At 47.8% G+C, this 22,198-nt stretch overlaps 1 protein-coding gene across 3 annotated transcripts in view; it reads left to right on the top strand.

Annotated features, from left to right (window-relative positions):
- Pxylp1 (2-phosphoxylose phosphatase 1) overlaps positions 1-22,198 on the top strand; it is a 65,258-nt gene that overhangs the window by 21,457 nt on the left and 21,603 nt on the right. Inside the window, exons 1-2 of one of the 3 annotated variants that reach the window (XM_034484435.2) lie at positions 8,380-8,689; positions 11,477-11,608. In XM_034484435.2, coding sequence (XP_034340326.1) covers positions 11,530-11,608 — 79 coding nt within the window. In that variant the 5' untranslated portion in view covers positions 8,380-8,689; positions 11,477-11,529. Of the gene's footprint in view, positions 1-8,379; positions 8,690-11,476; positions 11,609-13,358; positions 13,507-22,198 lie in introns of those variants that run through there. The other 2 variants (XM_034484434.2, XM_034484436.2) reach the window with 2 other exon arrangements.

Below are 22,198 nucleotides of genomic sequence, written 5' to 3'. Positions count from 1 at the left end.
CTTTATTCTGATTGAATCACGTAAACCAAGGTCGGTGAGAGGTCCTTCTCTGGTTAGTTTTCACTGAGATAGGGAGCCAAGCCAGGGGAGATAGTGACGAGACATGTTCAGAACAGTGAGTTACTAAACGCATGCAATAGCAAACGCTCTTCCTAGTTCACTCCACACCCTGGTGCCCAGGCTGTGACTCAGCACAACTTGGAAAGCTTCTAAAACAAGCCTCCAGCTCTTGCAGGAGCCTTCTTTGCCCAAATGATATGCGTTTCTAGAAACTCAGCTTCCAGTCATGGTACAGACTACCTGCTTTCTTATTTTGGCTCAACTTTGTAGAAGATGAGTTTTAAAAAGGGTATCACCCAACTCCATTGCTTCACATTGTCCAGACAATTTATGCCACAGCCCCTCCCCCAAGATTTCACTCAGCACCATTGACCTTAAGCCTTGTGTTGTGTTCTACCACCAAGTAAGGCTGATTGTGGCCGTTTGAATAAGAATGTCTCCCATAGGCTCATGTATTTGAACACTCAGTCCCCAGTTGGTGGCGCTGTTTTAGAGGTTATGAACCTTGAGGAGATGGAGCCTTGCTAGAGTACGTGCATGATTTGGGGAGGGATTTGAGGATTTCTAGCCTTGTTGCACTTCTTAGTCTCCCGGTCTCCCTCTCTCTCTCTCCCCCTCTCTCTCTTCTCATTCCCCTGCCCCTTCCTGTGTGTGAAGCAGAATGTGATCAGCTAGCTTTCTGCTCCCTTCCCTGCCAGATTGGGCTCCATACCCCTGGAATCGTCAGCTAAAGTAAACACTTTCTTCTTAAGTTGTTTTTGGTGCTGGTATTTTATCACAGAGACAGAAAGGTAACTAAGACACAGATGGAAGTGTTGGGGTGTACAACAGTGCCAGTCCCTTCTTTCTTGACTATGGGCTGAGACCAAATAACAGTTTGTGTCCCTTCCCAAACTTGACATCCATGAGTCCGTGTCACAATGGTTTAGCACCATTTGAAATGCAAAGGACACACAGAGTGTTTTTGAGAACCTTTTTAGAGCTCTGAATCAAGAATCTGTGGGTCCTGATACATAGAGGACACCTAAGAGTGACCCTCCACTGTTGGCCAGATCCATGGACTAGAAGGCTCATTCTGTACTGCCACAGCCACAGTCACTGCCAGCACTGGCTGGGATGAGGGTGCAGCTTTCTGAAGCATAGTCTAAGGCCATTGTGTAACTACCCACAAGGACTAGTAGTGACCCACAGAGGACTTGCTGTCTTGTCCTTTCTTGATCAGGGTACAGATGGTTTGGCAGGGAGCCAAGAGTTTGCCAGAACTCTTAAGTGTGCTTGCCGCCTGAAAAAGGCCTCTTGAGACAAAACACTTTACTTTGGCCAACTTGCATGCTCTGGTCCAGACATCCAGGGAAGCAAAGCCCTGGGAATGCAAGTAGCAAGAAACACGGTGTGTATGGGGCCCGCTTTCCCTTGTGCCAGATTCACTTTGCACGGCTGTGAGCCTTAAGATTTGTGAAGGGTTTTGTTTTGTTTGTTTGTTTGTTTGTTTGTTTATTGCTTGAAAATGTGGCTTTTATCATTCTGACCTTTGTTGTACACCACCTGCAAGCCCAGCTTTACAGCCTCAATCTTTCATTGTTGTTTGTTTGTTTTGTCTTTCTTTCTTTTTTTTTAATTTATTTTTAAGACAGGGTTCCTCTGTGTAGCCCTGGCTGTCCTGGAACTCAGTCTGTAGATTAGGCTGGCCTCTGCCTCCCAAATACTAGGTTTAAAGGTTATGCACCAGTACCACCTGGCTCTCCTTGACATTTTAAGAGACTTTTAATTGACTCAGTTTGCTTGCAAAACACAATTAAAAAAAAAAAAGCAGCTCTGTTTTTGAAGAGGCTTTGGAGAGTTAGCTATGCCAAATGTACGCTCTCTTCTCCAGGTGTGGTTGACATTCTAGACTAAGAACGCCAGCTTCAGCGGGGCTGGTCCCAGAACTTTAGGAAGAGCAGAGTGATACACTTGGGTGAAGCAGACTTCTTCTCCCAGAATATCAGAAAGGGATAGCTGAAGTGTGTGTAGAAAGTGGACTCCTAGCTTGCTGAATTTCTTGTTTCAGTCTTGAGAAATGACCAGCCACGGGACGGTTTTAACTGAGCTAGTAGGTGGGTTTCCAAGAGAGAGACTTTGGGCCTTGTAGTTGACAAATTTAAGGAAAAAGATTCTTGGCCTCAGCAGTTCGGGGCAGGCACTGCTTGCTCTTCCAGAGACCTAATTATGGTTCCTGGTACTCACATCAGGTAGGTCACAACATGTGTGTGTGGCGCGCGCGCGCGCGCACACACACACACACACACACACACGCATAAAAATAAAATAAATCTTTTTTTTAAAAAATTAAAAATAGTTCATGCTTTTTAAAAAACACCAACTCTGTAAATCACGAGCTTTAGAACCTTCTTGGAAAGAAATCACAGATAAATAATTCATGCTGCATATTTTAGACACGCAAATTTGGGAATAAAAGGTCTTGTTGGTAGGACATGCAGGCCGTGGGAAATGCTGTGCTTGGTTATACCTGAGCAAGCCAGCGCTGAGGTTTTGAAAGCCTGTAATTATGACGGGATGTGCTTTGATGGCTAGATCTGAAAAGTGCAGGTGCTGTCATCCGCTGGCTGAGCTTAGGAGTCACTCCTCGGGATAATTGTGTGTGTTGTCAAACCTTCTCCAGGTGTGGGTTGGAACAGAACCTCCTGGCTCCCTCCTTCTGTTCCGGTCTATACCCTTGTCCTGCCCACTTGGGCTTTTGCCAAGAAGTGAATCCTGATTGGTTTCACCAGCTGTCCGTCAGAATCCATCCTGACGTCATTGGTTTGGGCTTTGACATGTGGCTCACTTCTGGCGAGGAGAGGAGGGAAAGTCTGTTGGAGGGGCTTCTGGGACATGTTTAAGTGCTCTGGTGAAGTAGAGATGCAGAAGATTGTCCTTGCCCACTACCAGGTGTGACAGTGATGCTTGGGAATGTGGCATCAGTTTCTGACACTCTTGGGAGAGCACAACCACAGGAGGTCGCTAAGAGCTAAGAGCGTAAAGTACAGGAAACCTGGCTCGGCAAATGGTGGGTGCTCCTGAGCTGTTCCTTCAGAGCTGTGACCGTTTGCTGACAGTGTTGCTGTGTTTTGTTGAGTTAGCTAGAGGGTTTTTTTTGTTTTGTTTTGTTTTGTTTTTGTTTTTTTGTTTTTTTGTTTTTGCTATTGTCTACAGCCATCCCATCTTCATGGCTTCACAAATAAATTGGGGTTAAAACCAAACAACAAGGTTATATATCATCATCATGTCTCCTTTAGTATCCACGAGTGACACCGAGCCAGGTCAGTGAGACTCGTTGAGTGTCACAATCATTATAGTCCCCAGAGGGGCGTGAGCCCCTTGCAAGGGCTCCGTGTTTTATAGTGCCAATGGTAGGATATTTGTGTGCCTACTTTAACAGAAGTAAAATAATGATGGCTTTAAGAGGTTGTGAAATTGATTGGTTTGGGGGTTAGGGGAGAAACTGAGAGTCTTTTAAAGCAACTTGAGCTGAGAAAGAAGTCAAGGGGATAGCTTTGCCCCTTGGGGTGACCTAGGTTGTCTTCATCCATTAGGATGGTGTTTCTTATGTGACATTGCTCATCACCACCCTGGGGTTTGGCACTTGGGAAGGGAAGGTGTTAGGGAAAATGTCCATGATGGACTGGGGCATGCAACCTCCTTTTGGAATTACCAGACTCTGCTCACGCACACGTCACTGGCCAGAACTGTATTTATTACCTGCTTACAACTAGTTACCAAAGAGTTTGGAAAATACTCTCTCTGGCAATAATAATGTGTCCCGTTAAAATAATGTGTCCCTAGAGAAGTCTGATGGTAAGGGGTACAGTTAGGGGCGCCTGGTTGCATAGTGTGTCTGCTGGAGTGTACAGGAAGGGCACGAGGACAGAGTGTTGGGTGCCACTCTGAATGGGAAGCAGAATAGGATCAAGTTCTCCAAACGCTGTAGGGCCGTGTGCCAGTTTTGCTCTGCCCTGACCTTGAACGAGACGACATTTAAAACCTCTTCAGATTCTGACTTTCTTTGCTATTCCCAATGGTCAGGGTTCTTGCTAGGGATGGGGAGAGAGTGAGCAGAGGCAAGGAAGAAGCTAAATTGGTGCCTTGGGTGAGCCGGTGGGCACCAAACCATCTGAGAGTCTTGGGGCTGGCACTTACAGGCAACAGTGCTGCCTGTTACACTCTTCACAGCCCAGAGGTCCATTTCCTCATGGGGAAAACCATAGCTCACCGAGGGTTAAAACCGAGTGCTAGACTTATACCCCTGACCCCTGGCTCCCTCCTGTGTGGAAGCGACTGAGTGAGGAGAGATTTAGGGGTATTGCCAGATCATTGTAGGTCCAAAAGTGTGGTGAAGAACACTAGGCCTAGTGAACCTTTTATCCAGGACTATGCTTGGGGACTGACCTACAGTACTGATCTGTATCCTTCCTCCTGCACCACATCTGGGTGTGGTACTGTCATGGGTAACATCACCTTTCCAGGTATCCTAGGTGAGAGAAGTGTTTGGGGAAGCCAGGTATAGGGCAGAGCACAGTCATTTCAGAGCAGTCACATCCCAGGGATCCTGGGTGTCACATGAGAAGTCTCTGCTGCATGGCGGGTAGAGGGCTCTCTGGGCTTGCTCCTGGCGGAGAACAGCTGCTAGCAAGAGATTGAATCTTAGCCTAAGAACCAAGGGCCGGCCGACCCACGAAGTGAGCCTGTCAGGCAAGCGGGCACTGCTTGGTGGCAGGTTTTTGAAACATGTACAATCCCAGATGTACCGTCTTGAGCCCACTCTTCAGGGCAATTTCAATCGCTTCTCCCAGGGAGCCCACCTGCTGTCTCCTAGTCTGTGCTGTCTCCTCTGTGCCCTCTCCTTCACCAGAGGCTGTGGTTTCCTGTGGCCCAATGTTTGGCTTACACCTGACTTCACTGATTGGACAGTAAGCCTACTTTTAAGATTATTATGAAATAAACTCGCTTTATTGTACTGAACTCACAAATACAAACATCACAGAGACAGATTAAAGTAGCTACTCTAACAAGCCCTTAGCCAGTCACACAGTCAGTACGTCTCACTGACCCTCTGTAACTTGTACAGTTAGAACAGCCCTTCTGAAGTCCTGGAACTTTGCTTAGTGTTTCAAACTTCAATGATCAGTTACATTTTTTATGCACTTACTCAGCACAAGGAAAAGCCACCGCAGAATGGAGACTAAAAACAATTAGCTCTGTACCCTCTCTCGTGACTCATGTCCTCCTGCCTGCAGCCCATCTACTTTTTGAAATAAAACTTCTTTAAAAACTGGTTTTGTTTGTTTTTCCACTTTGAACACTGGACATGGTGGGAACAGAGAATCACATGATGATTCTCGAGGCTCCGCCGCCCGCTTCAACAGCAGGGAGCATTTTGCCAGCCTCGTTACCCTCCCTCTAACCCCAGAGGCTTTTTTTTTTTTTTTTTTTTTTTTTTTTTTTTTTTTTTTTTTAAGATTTACTTGTTTTTATTTGGTGTGTATGAGTGTTTTTGACATGTGCACTACATGCAGGCAGTGCCTGCAGAGGCCAGAAGAGGACGTTAGATCCCCTGGAACTGGACTTGCTGATGTTTGTAGGCTGCCATGTGGGTACTTGGCACAGTACTGAACTCAGGTCCTTTGAGAGAGCAGCCAGTGCTCTTCACTGCTGAGCCATCTCTAGCCTTACCTCGTGTGTGTGTGTGTGTGTGTGTGTGTGTGTGTGTGTGTGTGTGTGTGTATTTTACAACAAATCTTTGTCCCATATCTTTTCTTCTGTAAATCTATAATGCATTTTAACTTTGAGTTTCAAGGTGCCTCCTTTTACCGCTACCCCTTCCCCCCAAAAAAGTCCTATGCCTGAGGTCTTTTTCATTTAGAATGGCACCTGTTGATAATCAGGAAATACTCTGTTCTGGAATGAATTGCACATTCATGTGTGAATGAGTGAGTGGATGGATGGATGGATGGATGGATGGATGGATGGATGGATGGATGGATGGATACATGGATGGATGTGTGGATGGATGGATGTGTGGATGGATAGATGGATGGATACATGGATGGATGGGTTGGCTTCTACTTTAGAAGCAATCTTACAAATTAGCTGAAGATCTCTGGACCCAGACTAACTGCTGTGAGCTCAGAACACCCCATTCCAGTCTGTCCTCTGTGTTTTGCAGGCAACTCTAGAATTCATCCATTTTCATCAGTCTCCAAGGTTAGTTTATTCTTAGCCAAGCAGCTTTGATTTTGCAATTAAACTCCATTCTGCTGTGACCTTGGAGTCCCCTTCAGATGCAGCCTTTGCCTCGCTTGGCTCATGCTTACTTTACAATTACATGACTTTTTTTTAAAATTATAATGCTCTTTCCTTAGGCCTAAATGAGCGTGATCAAAAGGAATCAGAGTATAACATCTACCCAAAGTATTTTCTTTATTTAATTCTATCTTTCTATTCCTGGGAGTAGTACTTCAGCTGCACATATGGAAGATAATTGAATGCATATTTTCTTTCAAGTAGCCATGGTCACATTTCAGATCCTAAATTTTGTATCCTTTGAAGAAGAAACCAGAGCCTATTGCCTGATGTGGCATTCTTGGTTCTTACAAGGGAAAAAATAGTTCAGGTTCTTCTGGTGGTGGAATCGTAGCTTAGAGAGAAGCCTTTGACGTGTTTCTTTCCCCCTTTTAATACAGAAATGGTATTTACCACAGTGTAAGGGGATCTGCTTATTATCTTTTGCTGCACTTGTCTTCTGCGGCTCAGATTTATGGTAAAGTCAAAGGGAGCTGGCTGGATTTCTCTGTTTGTTTAAGCAGAAATTCAATGTAATAATTCTAGATTTGAGGTATTTTTAGCCAGGGACTAGAGCTATGCCGAGCAGACACCTCATAACAGGTAATGCCCATCCTGTGGCATCATATGCTGGAGCATGGACCAGTTGTTTCCACAGGAGTATGTTGGGGAATTGGATTTGGTTATGATGCATGTCGGACCAAGAACATCTTTTGCATGGAAGGTAATGGGACCTGAGAGATGTTTGGGAGTAGGAGATAAGGGAGCCACAGTCCCTCAGAAGCACATCACCCAGCCAACACAGCAGTGAGTCCTGTGGACTTGATTTTCTGTGCTGTGAGTAGCAGGCCATGGGGCTTCCCCCTAGGCTTAGAGCCCAGGCTAGGACCATTGTGATCTGTGTGAGTGTGTCTGAGGAGCTGCATACAGTGGCCCCCAGCAGTGCACACAGAGCTCCTGTGGAGGCATGTGCATGAAGATTGCAGGAAGGAAGCCCAGTATGATTTATCCAGGGCCTCTCTTAGCCTCCTGGCTGCCATAGCAAACAGAGACAAGAGTGTTGGGTAACTGAGCCTGCATCCTGGACTCCAGCAGGGAATACTTGCTATGGTACTGTGTTCGGTTCAGCAGAGCCATGCCACCGCCATTTCCCACAGACAAGCATCACTGACCCTTTGGCATCTTAGCTACAGCTGTAAACTACTGTCTTCAAATCTCTGCAGTTTTTAGGTTCGTTATTTAGCCGTTTTTAGAACTAAGAACAGAGCATAGTCTCCATCCCCACATCTTCTACTGAAGTGGACTCCAGAGAGTGAAACGGACCCCAGAAGATGTCGTGTGTCTGTCTCAGTGTTTAGGCAACCTCGAGCTGGGCTGTGTGCTGAGCTCAAGGATGTGACCCAGCATAGGCGGAACCAACAAGACTCTGATCTTGCTGGAGAGTCAGATAGGGCACAGAAACCTGGGTAGGGGGGTGGAGGAGAAACACGGGGCATGTTCCCACTTGTTTACCACAGTCAGGGTAGGCAGGAATGACAGCAGTCCAGAGATTAGAAGCTGCAGGAGTTACAGGAGCCCAGCCATCTGGTCGACCCAACATACTCTCCTTGTTTCAGGTCTGAACCTAAATACAGTCTCTTTCTCCAGAAGTGCTCAGCATGTTGAAGAACTGTGGACAGGATAGAGGGTGGCATTGAGGGTGCAAATCCTGATGTGTTCTCTGGGAAAGATGTAGGGCATTTTTTCCCTCTTTTCTGTCAGTTAGCTTTTACTTTGTATCAAGTTCCCCAAACCTCCAGACTGGACTTGAACAGATTCTGCTGATCATAGATGTCTGCTGGCTTGGCTGAGCTGGGAGTCTAGGGTTCCCTTATTCATGTGCAGTGATTGGCAGGCTGGTTGGTTGGAAATAGCCTCAGCAGGCGCCATTGTGTTGGTTCCTCCAGCAGATGAGCCTGGAAATCCTCTCAGAGCCCAGTTCCAATCGGTTCAAGCCCCTGCATGCAACTCATCTGCTGTTTTCCCATTGTCTGAAACAAGTCTCTTGGCTAAACTGGGAGTCAGTTTGGGAGCTCGTGTCATCAGTCCTAGGATACAGAAAAAGCATGAAGTAGAAGCCATCGCTCTAAGAAATGTATCATGCTGCAAACCTGGATTTAGCTCAGCAAGTAGCAGCTGTTGCTACCTGACGCCCACCTGAAGACAGCTCTGAGCCACACTGTGTTGAATTCCTCAGAAAACGACAGTGTCAAGAAAAACTGTGGGATGCATACAGCAGTTCTAGCAGCCTGTTCTGCCAGTCACTAAGGTGAGAAATCTCCCAAGGAGCTGGGGCCAGAGAGCTAATGAAGGGCCAGATGGAGCCCAGAAGCCAAAGGAAGCCATTGTCTCCTGCATGCAAACATGGGGCTGTCAAACAGCAGGTCTAGCATAGGTGGCACTGGAGCAAGAGATGCCATCTGGACTCAAGAATCAGGAAGGACAGCTTTCACTCCAGCCCAGGGAGATTCCAGCCCAGAGTGAGAGTCCTGAGGGCCAGATCAGAGGCAGAACAGCAGAGGGAGAGATGTGGATAAGAACACAAGAATGCTGAATGTTCACCCATCCAACAGGAACCCAAAGAAACGGGTGAAGAAACTCCATCCTGAACTGTTTCCCTAGAGGAAAGAATCACAGAGTGTGTAGGTGAAATGGTTACTAACAGCCATTTTCTCTGGATTGTCTCCTGCATGCCAGGGATTGTACTTAGCCTGGGATTTGGTCCGCACAACACCCTGAGGCAATTAGTCCAAATTTCCAGGTGAGAAACTGCCTCAGGGAGGTTAAATAGCTGGCATCAGTCACCAAGCTTGTAATGTGTCTGACCCTAGAGCACCCAGCCCTTTCTCTGCTGCAGGCTGTGGCTGATGTTACACAAGACAAAGCATCATTAGGCAGCCAGGCCTGTAGGATCTAACAGTAGACCTTGGGAAGACCCTAGTGCTGCCTCCAGGGCAGAAGCTCTAAAAGACAGGCAAGTAAAGGAGGAGAATGTTCAAAGATGGTATCAGCCACAAAAGATGTCAGAGGAAACCACGAAGAAAAGCCCCACTTCACTTGATGGTACAAAAGATGCTCTAAGCCTTCCTTCACATCCCACAGTCTTTTCTTGCCCCCTCGCTCCCAAAATTAAAAGCACTAGGGCTTGAGTGGCAACATCCTATTAGCTAGGAGAATGAAGCAAGTGGATTGTAAGTTTGAGGCCAGCCTGGGCTACATGGTGATACCTGTAAAAAATAAACAAGCAAACAAATCCCCACATCAGAATCATTGTATTAGGTCATCGATAGAACCAACCCAATCAGGAAAGACTAAGGGGCTCTGAGACCCATGACCATACAAAGAAGGCACAGAAGTTCTAATGCTGAGAGTGAACTTGGCCTGTGCTATCAACAGGCTTTGACTAGAGTCAGTGTGTAGATGTGTAGGAGACACTGTAACCCATAAGAAAGAACTCTAGAGCTACAGAAACATTGCCTCTCACCCTGGCACCACCCATTTAGTTATTTCCTACTCACAAGCTTCAGTTTTCTATCTGTGCATTAGAAACGCACTCACCAACCTAGCGAAGTGTGAACAAGATGCATCCACTTAGTGAATAGAAACCTCTGGAAATGAGTGGTTGTGAGCAGTTAGAAGCCCCTGGTTCCTGGAAGAATGCAGTGAAGATTGGAAGGGGCCACCAAGGTGCTTCCTACAGATGAGGGGCACCAGTAGTCTTCTGTGAGGGGTTGGTGGACTTTAATTAGTCTTGTAGTAAAAGATCTCCCCTTAAGTAAAGTTCTGATAGGTCCCTTCCTGAAGGAGTAGTGCAGATCCATGGGATGAGGGTGGAAGCGAGGGGTGCAGGGCTCTGGCTCCTGCCTCAGTCCCAACAGATCTACTTTTTCATAAAGAAACTTATTGGACCAGCCCACTGCATGCGGCTCACCCCAGGGAGCAGGTCATTGACCCCTGGAACATTCAGTCATGCCATCCTCACACTAGCCGGCAAGCTTCTGTCTGATTCTGTCTGTCCCGGCTCTGTGGGAAATTGTATTTGAAGTGCGTAAAGACTCGTTTGTAATAGCTATTGTAATCCTATTGTTAGAATCTTAAGAATGTTTTCTAAGGAAAATATAGTTTCCAGGTTCTACTTAAAATCCCAGAGAGAACCAGAAAATAAGCCTGATGTGCCAGTGAGACAGCTCAGCGGGCAAGGGCACCCCTCGTGGCCTGAGTTCAATTTCCAGGACTCCTGTCAAGAGGGAAAGAAAGAACTGACATCACACGGTTGTCCTCTGACCTGCACAGAGATGCACTATGCCACATGCACTGCCCCACCCCCAACACAAATAATAAACAGAGCCTCACATGTAAGGCTGGTGGAATATTACAGTACCCCCCTTTTTTTTCATGGATGGAAAATTAAGGATCTTACTCAGTATTAAAAAAGAAAAATTCTGTTACATATTTCTGATATAGTTGGAAGAGATTAGAATGGAGGAGGGGAACCTGTGGGAGACCCCAGACTGCAGCCGAGACTCTCAATGGTCTGGAATGAATGATGCCTCTGAGTGGTAGCCGACAATGAGGCTAGTTAGTATAGGAGCACACCCAGCATCCCTGAAAACAGTATTATGGGACACATTGCAATGGATGATATCCAGATTATGATTCGTGATCAAGGTCATGTTGGCAAACAGTTCATCAAAAGGTTGAAGACTACAGTGTTTGAGATTGTAATGGGGTGAGCTGGTCCATATGTAGGATTTGCTGTCTGTGATGTTGTAGTTGCCCAGCGAACATCCTTTGCACTTCTCTCTGGAATGTCATGTCTGTAAGCATCTCTTCACCTATGGATGGCAGCGGATGAGGGGAGGACTAGCAAACCCTTCTCACTTGGAAGACTGTTCTCCTTGGGCATATCTCGGGACAAAGACTTAGAGAGCAAGTGCTTGTCCTCCCACCGGGATGCAAGCCTTCCTGCCAGGGAAAGGGCTAACTGGATTACTTCCGGGTGACACACTCGACTTTCTCCTTGAACACATGTTTCTTGCATTTGCTTTCTCCACAGGACGGGTTCCGGATTGGAGGTGAAACCATGAAGAGAACGTAGAACACATAATAATGCTTTACCGTAATCGCTTCTTGGTGCTGCTGGCCCTGGCTGGGCTGTTGGCCTTCCTGAGCCTCAGCCTGCAGTTCTGTAAGTATAGAGGGGGCTTGAGGGTCACAGGAGAGAAGGTGGCTTCACTGGTAAACTGAGGGCCTGGGTGTGGGCAGTGAGGAAACTCTGGAGCTTTTGCATTATTGGTGCCCACAGTGAACAGTTGCAAGCAGGAGTCCTAAACTGGCATCTTTTCTTTCTTTGAATCTAGGTCTCACTCTGTAGCCCAGACTAGTCTCAAGCTAATGACCCTCCTTCTTCAGCCTCCTGGGCATGTGCCACCACACTCACGCCAGCCTTGGGATACATTCTTTGAACTCTTACATATATTCCTAAGCTGCTTGCTTATTCCCACAATTTTCTTTGCCATCCATTCCAAGGTAGAGAGGGTCCTTCTTGATTCCCCATGCTAAGCAGAGGCATTTGGTTCCTTGAGGACCAGGTGGCCATTTTATATTCAGTCACTGATGGGGCTGGAGTAGCTCAGGATAGAGTGGGGAAATTGGGTCACTGGTCTGAATCCTGGCCCCTTGAGGCAGAAGCTGCACATGGGAGATCCCAGGTAGTACAGTAAGGACTCTTTGGGGAAGCTTGTCTGTGGGCCCCCCCATCCCCCACTTTTCACTGGGTCCTTATGCTTACACTGTACCCCACATCTGTGCTCCTCACAATTGCCATGAGAGGGGCTATCTTGGAGCTCAAATCCTGCTCCAGTGTCTCATTGATTGCAGTTCTCCAGTGGTGGCCCACTATCCCATGTCCCACCCTCTGCTTGGCCTTTCCAAAGAACCAGTCTTGTCCTGTGCTCACCCCGACCACCCTGCCCCAGCCAGCTGTTCCCTGTCTTCTTTCCATCCTTTCAGCACTTGCCTTACCTCCTCTAGCTACTGTCCACTGCTCCCAAGGGTGGATGCTTCTGAGGTGAGCATCAGGATTTACTGAGCCAGCTCCCTTTCGCTGGTCATGAAGCCTCCCTGTACTGTTGCCCTGTGTATTTCAGGACCCCACATGCCCCCTACAGAGTGGACATCTCTGAATGAATGAATGAATGTCCACTCTGAAAGCATCTTCCTTTCCTTTGGATTCCATGTACTGGAAACTGAGGAGGTGCTGATAAAATACTGAGAACTATGTGTTTGCTGTCACCCGGTTTCTCTGTTTTACCACCTCACCCTGGTGGGTGGGACACAAGTGTTTGTCACCCCCCAGGAGCTCTGTGGGGAGGGGACATTTCTGTTTCACTTGGAGGGGCAGAAAGAAGCAGGTGGCTCAGTCAGTGGGATGTGGTGCATGCCCAGGACTGTGGGGAGAGTTGGCCGCAGGAGGGCTGGTTTGAAGAAAGGAAGCTTTGAGCAAGCTTGCCTGGTTTACCTCCAGGGTGGTATATGGTTAGGCTCACCTCTGTGCACGTAACAAGCTATTCTAACCATGAAGGGGCTTAAAAATACTTATTTCATCTTTCCAATATTGGAGGTGGTCAAGAGAAGGTGACCATAGATGTGCAAAAATACTCCAGATGGCTAAAGACCTGTGAAAATAGAAATCCTTCCAAAAAGTGGCTTTTGGCTTTCAGTGGTTTCATTGTTTGTAGCTTTTCATTGGAAATTTTCCATCGTTCAGTGAAGGAGGTGGGACCTGTAGTCAGCCTGAGTTTTGTCCTGAGCCCCAGGCGGGTTAGGCAAATGTGGCTGACTTGTGTTCCCCAGGCACCTCGCATGAGCTGGCCTGAGTGGCACTGAATGGCCCTGTGTGTCTCGCTTGTGCAACGCTTCTGAATGTCCGTCTGTGTTAAGAGGGAGGCTTTTCAGCCACATTTTTTTAAGGAAAATTTTGCAGAATAAATTGGCCTGGCTGGACCCAATCTCTTTACTCTCTGGCGTACCTTGCAGTTCAGAAAGCTTAAGAAATGGACGTCCGGGCTGCCTTTCTCCTTCTAGGTAAACTGCGACTTTGGCACCTGCCTGTTTCTGTAGAAATGGCAGTTATTTGCTTTATTTATTTGGTTGCTTTATTGATTGCTTATTATTATAGTGTAAGAAACTGCATGGGTTCACAAAACAGAGATTGACTCATGCTTTTGTTCTTACCCTGAAATAAACAGGCTTTTTCTTTATTGCTCCTTTTGACAAATCTTTTGGATACCATGTTGGCAGTATTATCATTTGAAACAATATAGTTGAGGTTATCAACTTTTTGTGCGTGCTTTATATAAAAAGCATGGTTTCGTTCTTCAAAACTATTGTGTATCTTATTATATCTCGTTGGTAAATTTTCCTGCTGATGTTTTGGAGATGGAAATGTTTTCATGCAGGTTAAGGATTGAGAAATGGGATTATTAAAACAAGCTTGTCTTCCTGTGGGCAGAGAACGTGAGTGCCACAAGCACTATTAAGTATGTGCTGTGCTCGGTGCTGTGGAGGCAGAGGCAGTGGGGGAGGGGCCCATGCAGCATAACGTGCTGTCTGTAGGGTCTCAGCACACGTCTGTCTTCCAGAATGCTAATGACCTCCATCTGCCGAAGGACCTTACTGAAGTTACTTGAGTTTTATTTGTTTGTCTCTCTCTTTCTCTCTTTCTTTCTTTCCTTCCTTCCTTCTTTCTAAATATTTTCAGTTCCTTAATATGTACAGTGGGAAAATAACTTCTCAAATTCAAGGATCCTTTGTTAGGACACTGAAAGATGACTAGGGAACGAAGACCTCGGAATTGTTCGTTTCTGCTTTTTCTGTGCATTTATAATGGCCCGTTCCTTCTCGGCAGCATTCCTTGGCTGTGTGTTTTGTGCCGGTTTCTCCATGCTCTCGCTGGCATTCCCCAAATGGCTGTGTGACAGGCACACACAGGCTCTGAAGTTGTGGCCTTAATTTGAATGTTAGCTTCCTCATCGAGCAGCTGGGTCCTCTGCGTCTTCCTCTGTAAGACAGTTAATTATCGTAATTTTGCAAGGCTGGTATGAGAGTAGACACTTCCTGAAAAGCCTTGGTTCGTGGAAGCCTCTTAGTTACCTACTGTTTCTTTGCAAAATTGGTATGAGAACTTAGACTTTTGGGAAAGCCCCTGGCCCGTGGAAGCTGCTATTTCTTCTGTAAAACCAAGCTGATTTTTATTGTCTTTCAAGGTTGGTTGAGAGCTTTTGGGAAAACCCTTGGCCCACAGAAAGCATACTGACCATAAGTCAGTAAGCTAACCAGAGTCCTGCCAGTGTACGTGGTCATGGTATTTTGGCATCCCAGAAGGTGGTCAGGGCTAATGTTACTTTAGCTGTTTGGTGAAAGAAAACTTAACCCTAACTCTAACCTTAACCCTGATTAACTCTACCCCAACCCTTTTAATCAGAGTGTGTTGGCTGACAGTTAATCTCTGTGGTGCTTACTCATACCTGGGAGGCATCCTCTACCTACAGTAGTGAAAGCCAGTATTGTCCTCGGGGTCTGTGACGTCTGCAGTGTCTTCTCTGTGAGAGGCGTTGGCCTGTTCTGTATAACCCAAATGGACACAGAGACGGATTTGCACTAGTCATGACGTGGAGCTTCTGAGGACTCAGTGCCATGTCACGATGGCTTGGGTGGTGTATTCTCCCCACGGGAGTCGGCACATCCTGGAGGTCACTCTCTAAGGGGTATAGTGTCAGGACAGTCATTGGTTCCAATCACATTTCGTGTCTTTACACCCTAAACTCTAAAGTTTATTAATTTTTATCGTTCCTTATTGATGCAGTATGGAGTATGTGAGCTTGTTCTGTAGCTAACATTCTTGAGTTGTCACGGGGCTAGGAGTTCAGACCCCCTGGAACCACAGGCAGCTCACTGACCAATGGAGGTGCATCAGAAGCTGTATAGTGCTGGGCAGGCAAGGGGTGGGGCCTGGGCAAGGGGTGGGGTATGGTAAAGCGCACAGAGCAAGGACCCTGGAGCCTAACTGCAAACCAAATCCCTGTCCTGCTGCTAACCAGATTTCCGAGCTTAGGGAAGCAGTTTGCCTTCTCTGTGCCCCTGTTTCCTCTCAGAAAAGAGGAACCCTTGACTGATAGAGTTGGTAAAGGATTCTGTAACATGTGGTACAGTGCCTGGCACAGAGTAATCCCGACATGTTTGTTAAGTGAATGAAGATCATGTCTGTGCGGCAGGATAGAGGACTAAAATCCTATCTGGTCTAGGGAGCCAGGGAACATTTGAGGCCATATTTTAGGGAGAATAGGGCAGGGGATGTCTTGCTTGAGGGAGGGTGGGAGTTGTTGAAGAGGTCACTGGAGAAGAATGTCCCTGGAAGATGGAGGCTGTGCAGAGGCGAAGCAAGAGGGAGCCCCAGCTGCAGAGGCACCACCAGGCAGTTGGCATAGTGGAGAGTGCACAGCCCAGTTCTGTTTTCCAGAATGTGGACATCTGAATGCTTAGATCATCATTGCCTTGGGTCTTGTTTAAAATGCACATTCCTAAACAAGCAAACAAAAAATGCTCGTGGTCCTGCCTACAGAATCTGACTCTTGGTGGGAGCAGAGCCCAGGAATCTGTGTTGAGAGGCAGCACCTGGGTGTGGCTCATGTAGTGTGAACTGGTGGGAGGTGACACTGGGTGATACAACTCAGCAAAGATTGAGGGTGGCCCAGATGCAGGCCTCGGCCCAGGAAGGAAGAAGCAAAGCCTGAAGGGCCATGGTGTGCACGGGCTTTATGGCTACTTGGAAGGACAATGAAGTAGGGAGACTCTGCCCTGAAGCCCAGGAGTCTGGCTTGAGTAGTCACTAGGTGCTGTGTTCATTCATGTATTTATTCAGAGGTCTCCCACAGTGCTCCACTCGGGAGGAAGACACGAGCTGAGGGAAGTGAAATGACCAGATCATAGGTGAGGAGAGGAAGAAGGCTCAGGACAAGACACATAGTGGACAGAGCTCAGGAAGGAGAGGTGGGCTGGGGAGTCAGCAAGGTGCACAGGGTGGCTGGAGGCATCTGAGGGCTGGATGGATGCAGAGCCCTGCCCAAAGTGGCTCTTGGCAGAAGGCCTAGGAAAGACCAGGTCTGCTGCCACGGTTTGTGGCTTTGTACCCACCAGCGTGCAGTCTAGGCTGGGAAGGACTTGGATCGTGTAGACGCTGTGAACTTGTTTGGTTTGGCCCAGCTAATGTTTTCAGGTTTTAAAAATTATTTACCAGTTTCACACAAATAAACTTTCAGCTCTTGTTTGAAAAGTCACTGGCCCTGGCACTGGAGACTCTTGTCCCATCCTGCTCAGTCTCCACTGTAGTAGTGTTTTTCCCTAGGAAAAGAAAGGAGGCAAAGTTGAGAAACTGTGGAGACAGTGGAGAGAGGATGGAGACAGGACAGCTGGGTAGGGCTGCTTAGGCAGGAACTGTGCAGAAGCCAAGGAGAGAGGTGACCGTCCTGAAGGTGTCAGGAGGCAGACGTGGGCAACTTAATCAGCTCTGTGAGTGGGGTGGTGTGTGTGTATGGTATGGTTCTGCTGGTACCTTTTAGGAGTGGAATCAGCATTCTTCCTGTAGTCTCCAGATGCTATACTTTGTGTTTACCTTGTAGAGATCCCCTGTCTCCTGGGAAAGAGAATGACAGCATTTGGTAGAACCCTGTCAATTAATTAAGCTGTCCATGCCCAGCGGAGCTGAGAAAGAAGCAGTGACTTGGCCCTCGGCTGTTTAGACGTCCCGAGCCTCGTGCACTCTTTATAGTTAGCTACTGGTGTGTGCGGCATCAGTTCCATGGCAGCCCCTGAAGGCCTGTTGTGCATGACATACATGACCTTGCTGAGCTCATGTTTGGATAAAGGCAGCTGAGAGTAAGCCCCTTGGCTGCAGAACAGTCTGGAGCCTGGACCCAGGTAGGGGACTGCACTGCCCTTTGCTCTTGGTCTTGTGTACATTTTTTTTTTTTTAAAGAAGGCATGAACTACAGCCAGTGTGTGTGTGTGTGTGTGTGTGTGTGTGTGTGTGTGTGTGTGTGTGTGTGTGTGTTGGTGTGTTTGGAAAACTTTTGTGTGTATTCATGGGCAAGGTTTAGCGATGGAAGCCCTTAGAGAGAGAGCAGGGAGTCCAGGCTGGCAGAGTGGCTCCACAGATAAAGGTGCCACCAAGACAACCTGAGTTTGATTCTCAGAACCCACCCAGTGGAAGGAGATGACCAACTCTCACAGGTTGTCATTTCACTTCTACGTATACACCTTGTCATGAGTGCACACACACAAAACTTCAAAGCAAGCTAAGGGTCTAATGTACTATACAGAGTTCTTACCATTCTTAATTGAGATGCTTAGGAGCAGAGTGTTTCTCATTTGGGGCTGGGGAATATTGGCATAAACATAAGGGAATGAGTGGCTTGAGGATTGGACCCAAATCTAAATGTGAAGTTCATTTGTGTTTCATATACACTGAACCACTCACCAAAGAGCATATAGAGGCTGGTCTGAGGCCCCCACCAAGCATGTGTATCAGAGGGCTGCCATGTCTGGCCTCAGTGGGAGATGTGCCTAATCCTGTGGAGACCAGGATAAAACCTGATGTACCAAGGTAGGGGGATGGGGGGGTGGGGGGAGGCTGCTTTCTCAGAGGCAAAGAGGAGTGGGGAACTCTTGAGAGGGGGCAGCATTTGGGGTGTAAATAGACACCCAGCTTGTAATGGCTTCCAGCCTAATAGGACCTGCCGAGGCCCCAGCCCTTCCCACCATACTCAGCCATGATCCCCAGGCTCACACAGGCTGCCTGCTGGTGGAGATCCTTACTGACTTGCTACATCAGGTGGCTCACCGCGAGGTAACATTAAAATGGAGGAAACATGAAAGGCAGTATATTGTGGCTCAGTAAGTTTACAAAGAGACTTGAGGTTCAACTGTTTGATCAGGCTTCTCTGTATAAAGCCAAGCAACTGAGCCTTTAGGTGTGGTTTTGCCCTTCCCCACCTCTCCTATAAAACAAGACCCAGCCCAGTCATTAACACAAGTGACCAAAGGCAGAGAATAGAACTGCAGGCTTTTTCTTGTGGTTCTGGTTTTCATGGGCAATTACAGCAGACATTTTTTTTTTTTTTTTTTTTTTTTTTGATCCAGTATAGCATGGAGACAGGAGGGTGGGCATTTAAGATAATTTCATGGTCTGAGGAGAGCTGAGGGAATTGTGGGAACTGTCTGTTAGAGGAAATCACTATTATTTCTTGGCAGATGGATGAACGAGAGAGAACTCAGGAGTCCTTTAGGTGATGGACAGAACCTGGAGCAGTGTGGAGGCAGGATGGAGGTGGTACCCTATGCTCAGGAAAGACGCTGGCTCAGGTGAACTGAGTGTCTGCAAGAGTTAGGAAAGCAGCGGCTGCTGCTGCTGTTGCTGCTGAGGTGGCTGAGGGGCAGGGAAACCGGCTTGCTCTGCTTCTGGGGGTGTGGACAGCAGCACCCAGTGTTCCTTCCTGATCACACATTGAAGGGAGTGCCTTTTAAGAAGTTATAAGGCAGAGGGTGGGTGTGTCTGGAGAGATGGCTCCATGATAACGAGCACTCTCTGTTCTTGCAGAGGACCCAGGTTCACCCACATCGAGTGGGCTCACAACCACCTTGGAAGTCCTAGTTCCAGGGGATTCAACGCCTTCTGGCCTCCGTGGGCACCTGCGTGCCTATGGAGTACATTTACCCACACAGGCACATATGCTTATATATAAATAAAAATAAATTTTTAAAAGAACGTATAAGGAACAGGAATAAAAATTTGGAGGGCAGAGGTGGAAATGCCATGTCTTGATCCTTTAGCATCTTCTATGCACAGGCAACCTCAGGTCATCCACCAAGGCCACCCTAATGTAGGTCCCGTCCACTTTGCTTTACAGATGGAGGTTAGAACAGTAGAGATATCTGCCCAGAACAGGACTGGATCCCATGCCTTGTTTGCTGAACCTGTGCACTCCCCAACCTGTGCATTCAGCAGTCAGAACCAGATAGAACTGGAACACCAGTCAGAACTAGTCCCTGAGGAGCTGACCAGCCCAGGTTGAGGTCCCACTGAGAGCAAAGCAGGTCCTGGAGCTAGGATGGTAAAATGCAGATGGCAGGCCAAATCTTGGCCTCCATGGAAACTTTGCTGGTTCTCAGCCTGTGAGTCGGGACCTCTTGAGGGAAGTGTGTCAAACGACCCTTCCTCAGGAGGTCAATATCAGATATCCTGCATATCAGATATTTATATTATGTTAATGACAAATTTATTTTAATAATATAGCAAAATTACAGGTGTGGAGTAGCAATGAAAGTAATTCTATGGTTGGTCACCACAACATGAGAAACCGTATGGAAGATTTCTGTAGAAACTGTAGAGGAAGGTTGAGAGCCACTGCATTACAGTAACTTGTGGGGCTTCCCTACAGGAGGAAAGGGATTGTTGTCATGGATGCAATAGTATCTGCCTTTGCAGTGCTCCATCAAAGTCAGCCTGAGGTACCTGTAAGGAGTTCACACAGGAGGCTAAGGCTCCAACAGGTAAAGGAGGACCAGGGTGTGAGTTACTTCTGTGTCACTGTGCTCACTGTGCCAGACAGAATCAATCGATGGGGCAAGTTTCATTTTAGCGCTTGGTTTCAGAGAGATTTGGGTTCATCATAAAGGGGAAAGCACGGCAGTTGGGGGTTGTGGCTGAGATGGCAGTGGCATGGGGCCGTGTTCACATGGTGGCAGATTAGGAAGCAGAGAGCTAGATGGGAAACAAGGTTGACTGTAATCTCAAAGGACTGCCCCTGGGGCTGTTTCCTCCAGCAAGATCTTACCTTTTAAAGGTTTCGCAGCCTCCCACCAGCCAGGGGACAAGTACTCAAAACGTGAGCATGTGGGGACAGTTCATATACAAACCATAACAACCAGGGATCAGTAGATTTTGTCTTCTGCTCTGGGTCAGGGCCTTGAGATGGGGAGGTGAGCTGACACTATAGCCACAGGCTTGACACTCTGGAGGAAGGACACTGGCTGTGTCTGTGCAGTTCCCAGATACTGAGCTGGCCTCAGACACTTGGCTGCAACATCCCTGCTGACCCATTCATTCTGGGGTTGTAGGAATAACTGACGTGGCCTGAGGCCTGGGGCCAGCCACAAGGCGGTGCTGGGAAGTTATATTGGCTCTGACTCTGGGCCATTTCTTCCATCCTGTGGGACCTGGAATAGAATCAACAAAAGTCAGAACAGAATCACCAGATGAGGATTTCGCTTCATAGCTCTGGTGGCTGGGCCAGGCTCTCGTTAGCTAGCATTCACCTGAAGATGGTAGTGACCACTCACGCCACATTTCCTCCGTAGCGCTGTCTCCACCGTTGTGCCTTTCCTGTACCCTGAAACCAGTGACCAGAGGGTGCAGGAGGTGTCCTGACTAGGGACCTCCCTCTTTCCCTCAAGGTTTAAGTGCTGTCCACTCCCTTATTTATTAGTGGCTGCTGGACAGATGCATAGGCTTCAGCCTGAGGATGTAGGGCCCGGGCTGGTAGCTCTCAGGAAGCCACTCGTCTCCCTCTCCATGTACACTTTCTGGCTGATGGCCAGGATTAGGACCAGTTGTCAGCACTGCCTGCTGGTAAAGCCTGGAGGTCCAGGTGGAGAGAGGGAATTAGAGAAGGGAACATTTTGTCATCCTCCTGCTTCTAAGAAGTTTGCTGTTTGCTTCTGAGAGTAGGGCACTGACTTAGGGAACTACCTTAGTCAGTGTTCTGTTGCTGTGAGGAGACACCATGGCCAAGGCAACTCATAAAGGAAAGCATTTAATTGGGTCTGGCTTACAGTTTCAGAGGTTTGCTGCATTGTCATCATGGCGGGAAGCATGGCGGCACACAGGCAGACATGGTGCTGGAGAGGTAGCTGAGAGTTCTGCATCCGGATCAGCAGGCAACAGGAAGAGAGAGACACTGGGCCTGGCTTGAGCATTTGAAACCCCAAAGCCAGTGACACACTTCCCCCAACAAGGCCACACCTCCTAATCCCTGCCAAGTAGTGCCACACCCTAACCACCAAACCTTCAAATATATGAGCCCGTAGGGGCCATTCCTATTCAAACCACCACAGGGATGTAAAGGGAAGCCTTAAAGGGGATGCTGTCCGTCATTTCTTCAGGACTCGGTCAGCATCTTCATTCGAGCATTACAGGGGTATGGACAGGATGAAATATTATGGAGGCTGATGGAGATCTTCCTGTCTGCTTAGTGATCACACTACAGAGAAGGTGCATGCCCGTGGGTAGCCAGTTACCAGGGAGAACTTACTGTGTCACACACGTTACTCACAGTGGCACTGCGGCCCCAGGGCACACACCAGACTTGAGGATTTTTTTCCACCTACACAGTGGAACTCATGAGCCTTCTGTCTGCCCACTCTCACTCCACATGCCAACCCCTACGGTCCGTTTCTCCCTTTCATCGAAGCTGTCATCATCTGATTTAGAACAGCAGTGTTTCTAATTGGCGGGGGGGGGGGAGGGAGAGAAACAGTGCTGCAGCCAAATTACAGGAGACTTGGGCAAGGGCGGATGGGATAAGTGGGTTTCAAACGCAGGCTCCAGATATTTCCCAGCCGCTGAGCCTGTCCCTGTACTCACTGTGCCTACTCCAGAAGAGCCAGTCCCTAAGAGCTTGTGTGGCAAGTGGCATGATGCCAGGATAAAAGCCTCCTCCAG

The sequence above is a fragment of the Arvicanthis niloticus genome, chromosome 21 (genome assembly GCF_011762505.2).
Source record: "Arvicanthis niloticus isolate mArvNil1 chromosome 21, mArvNil1.pat.X, whole genome shotgun sequence".
Classification (NCBI taxonomy): domain Eukaryota; kingdom Metazoa; phylum Chordata; class Mammalia; order Rodentia; family Muridae; genus Arvicanthis; species Arvicanthis niloticus.
This window is presented reverse-complemented; position numbering and strand designations above follow the sequence as displayed.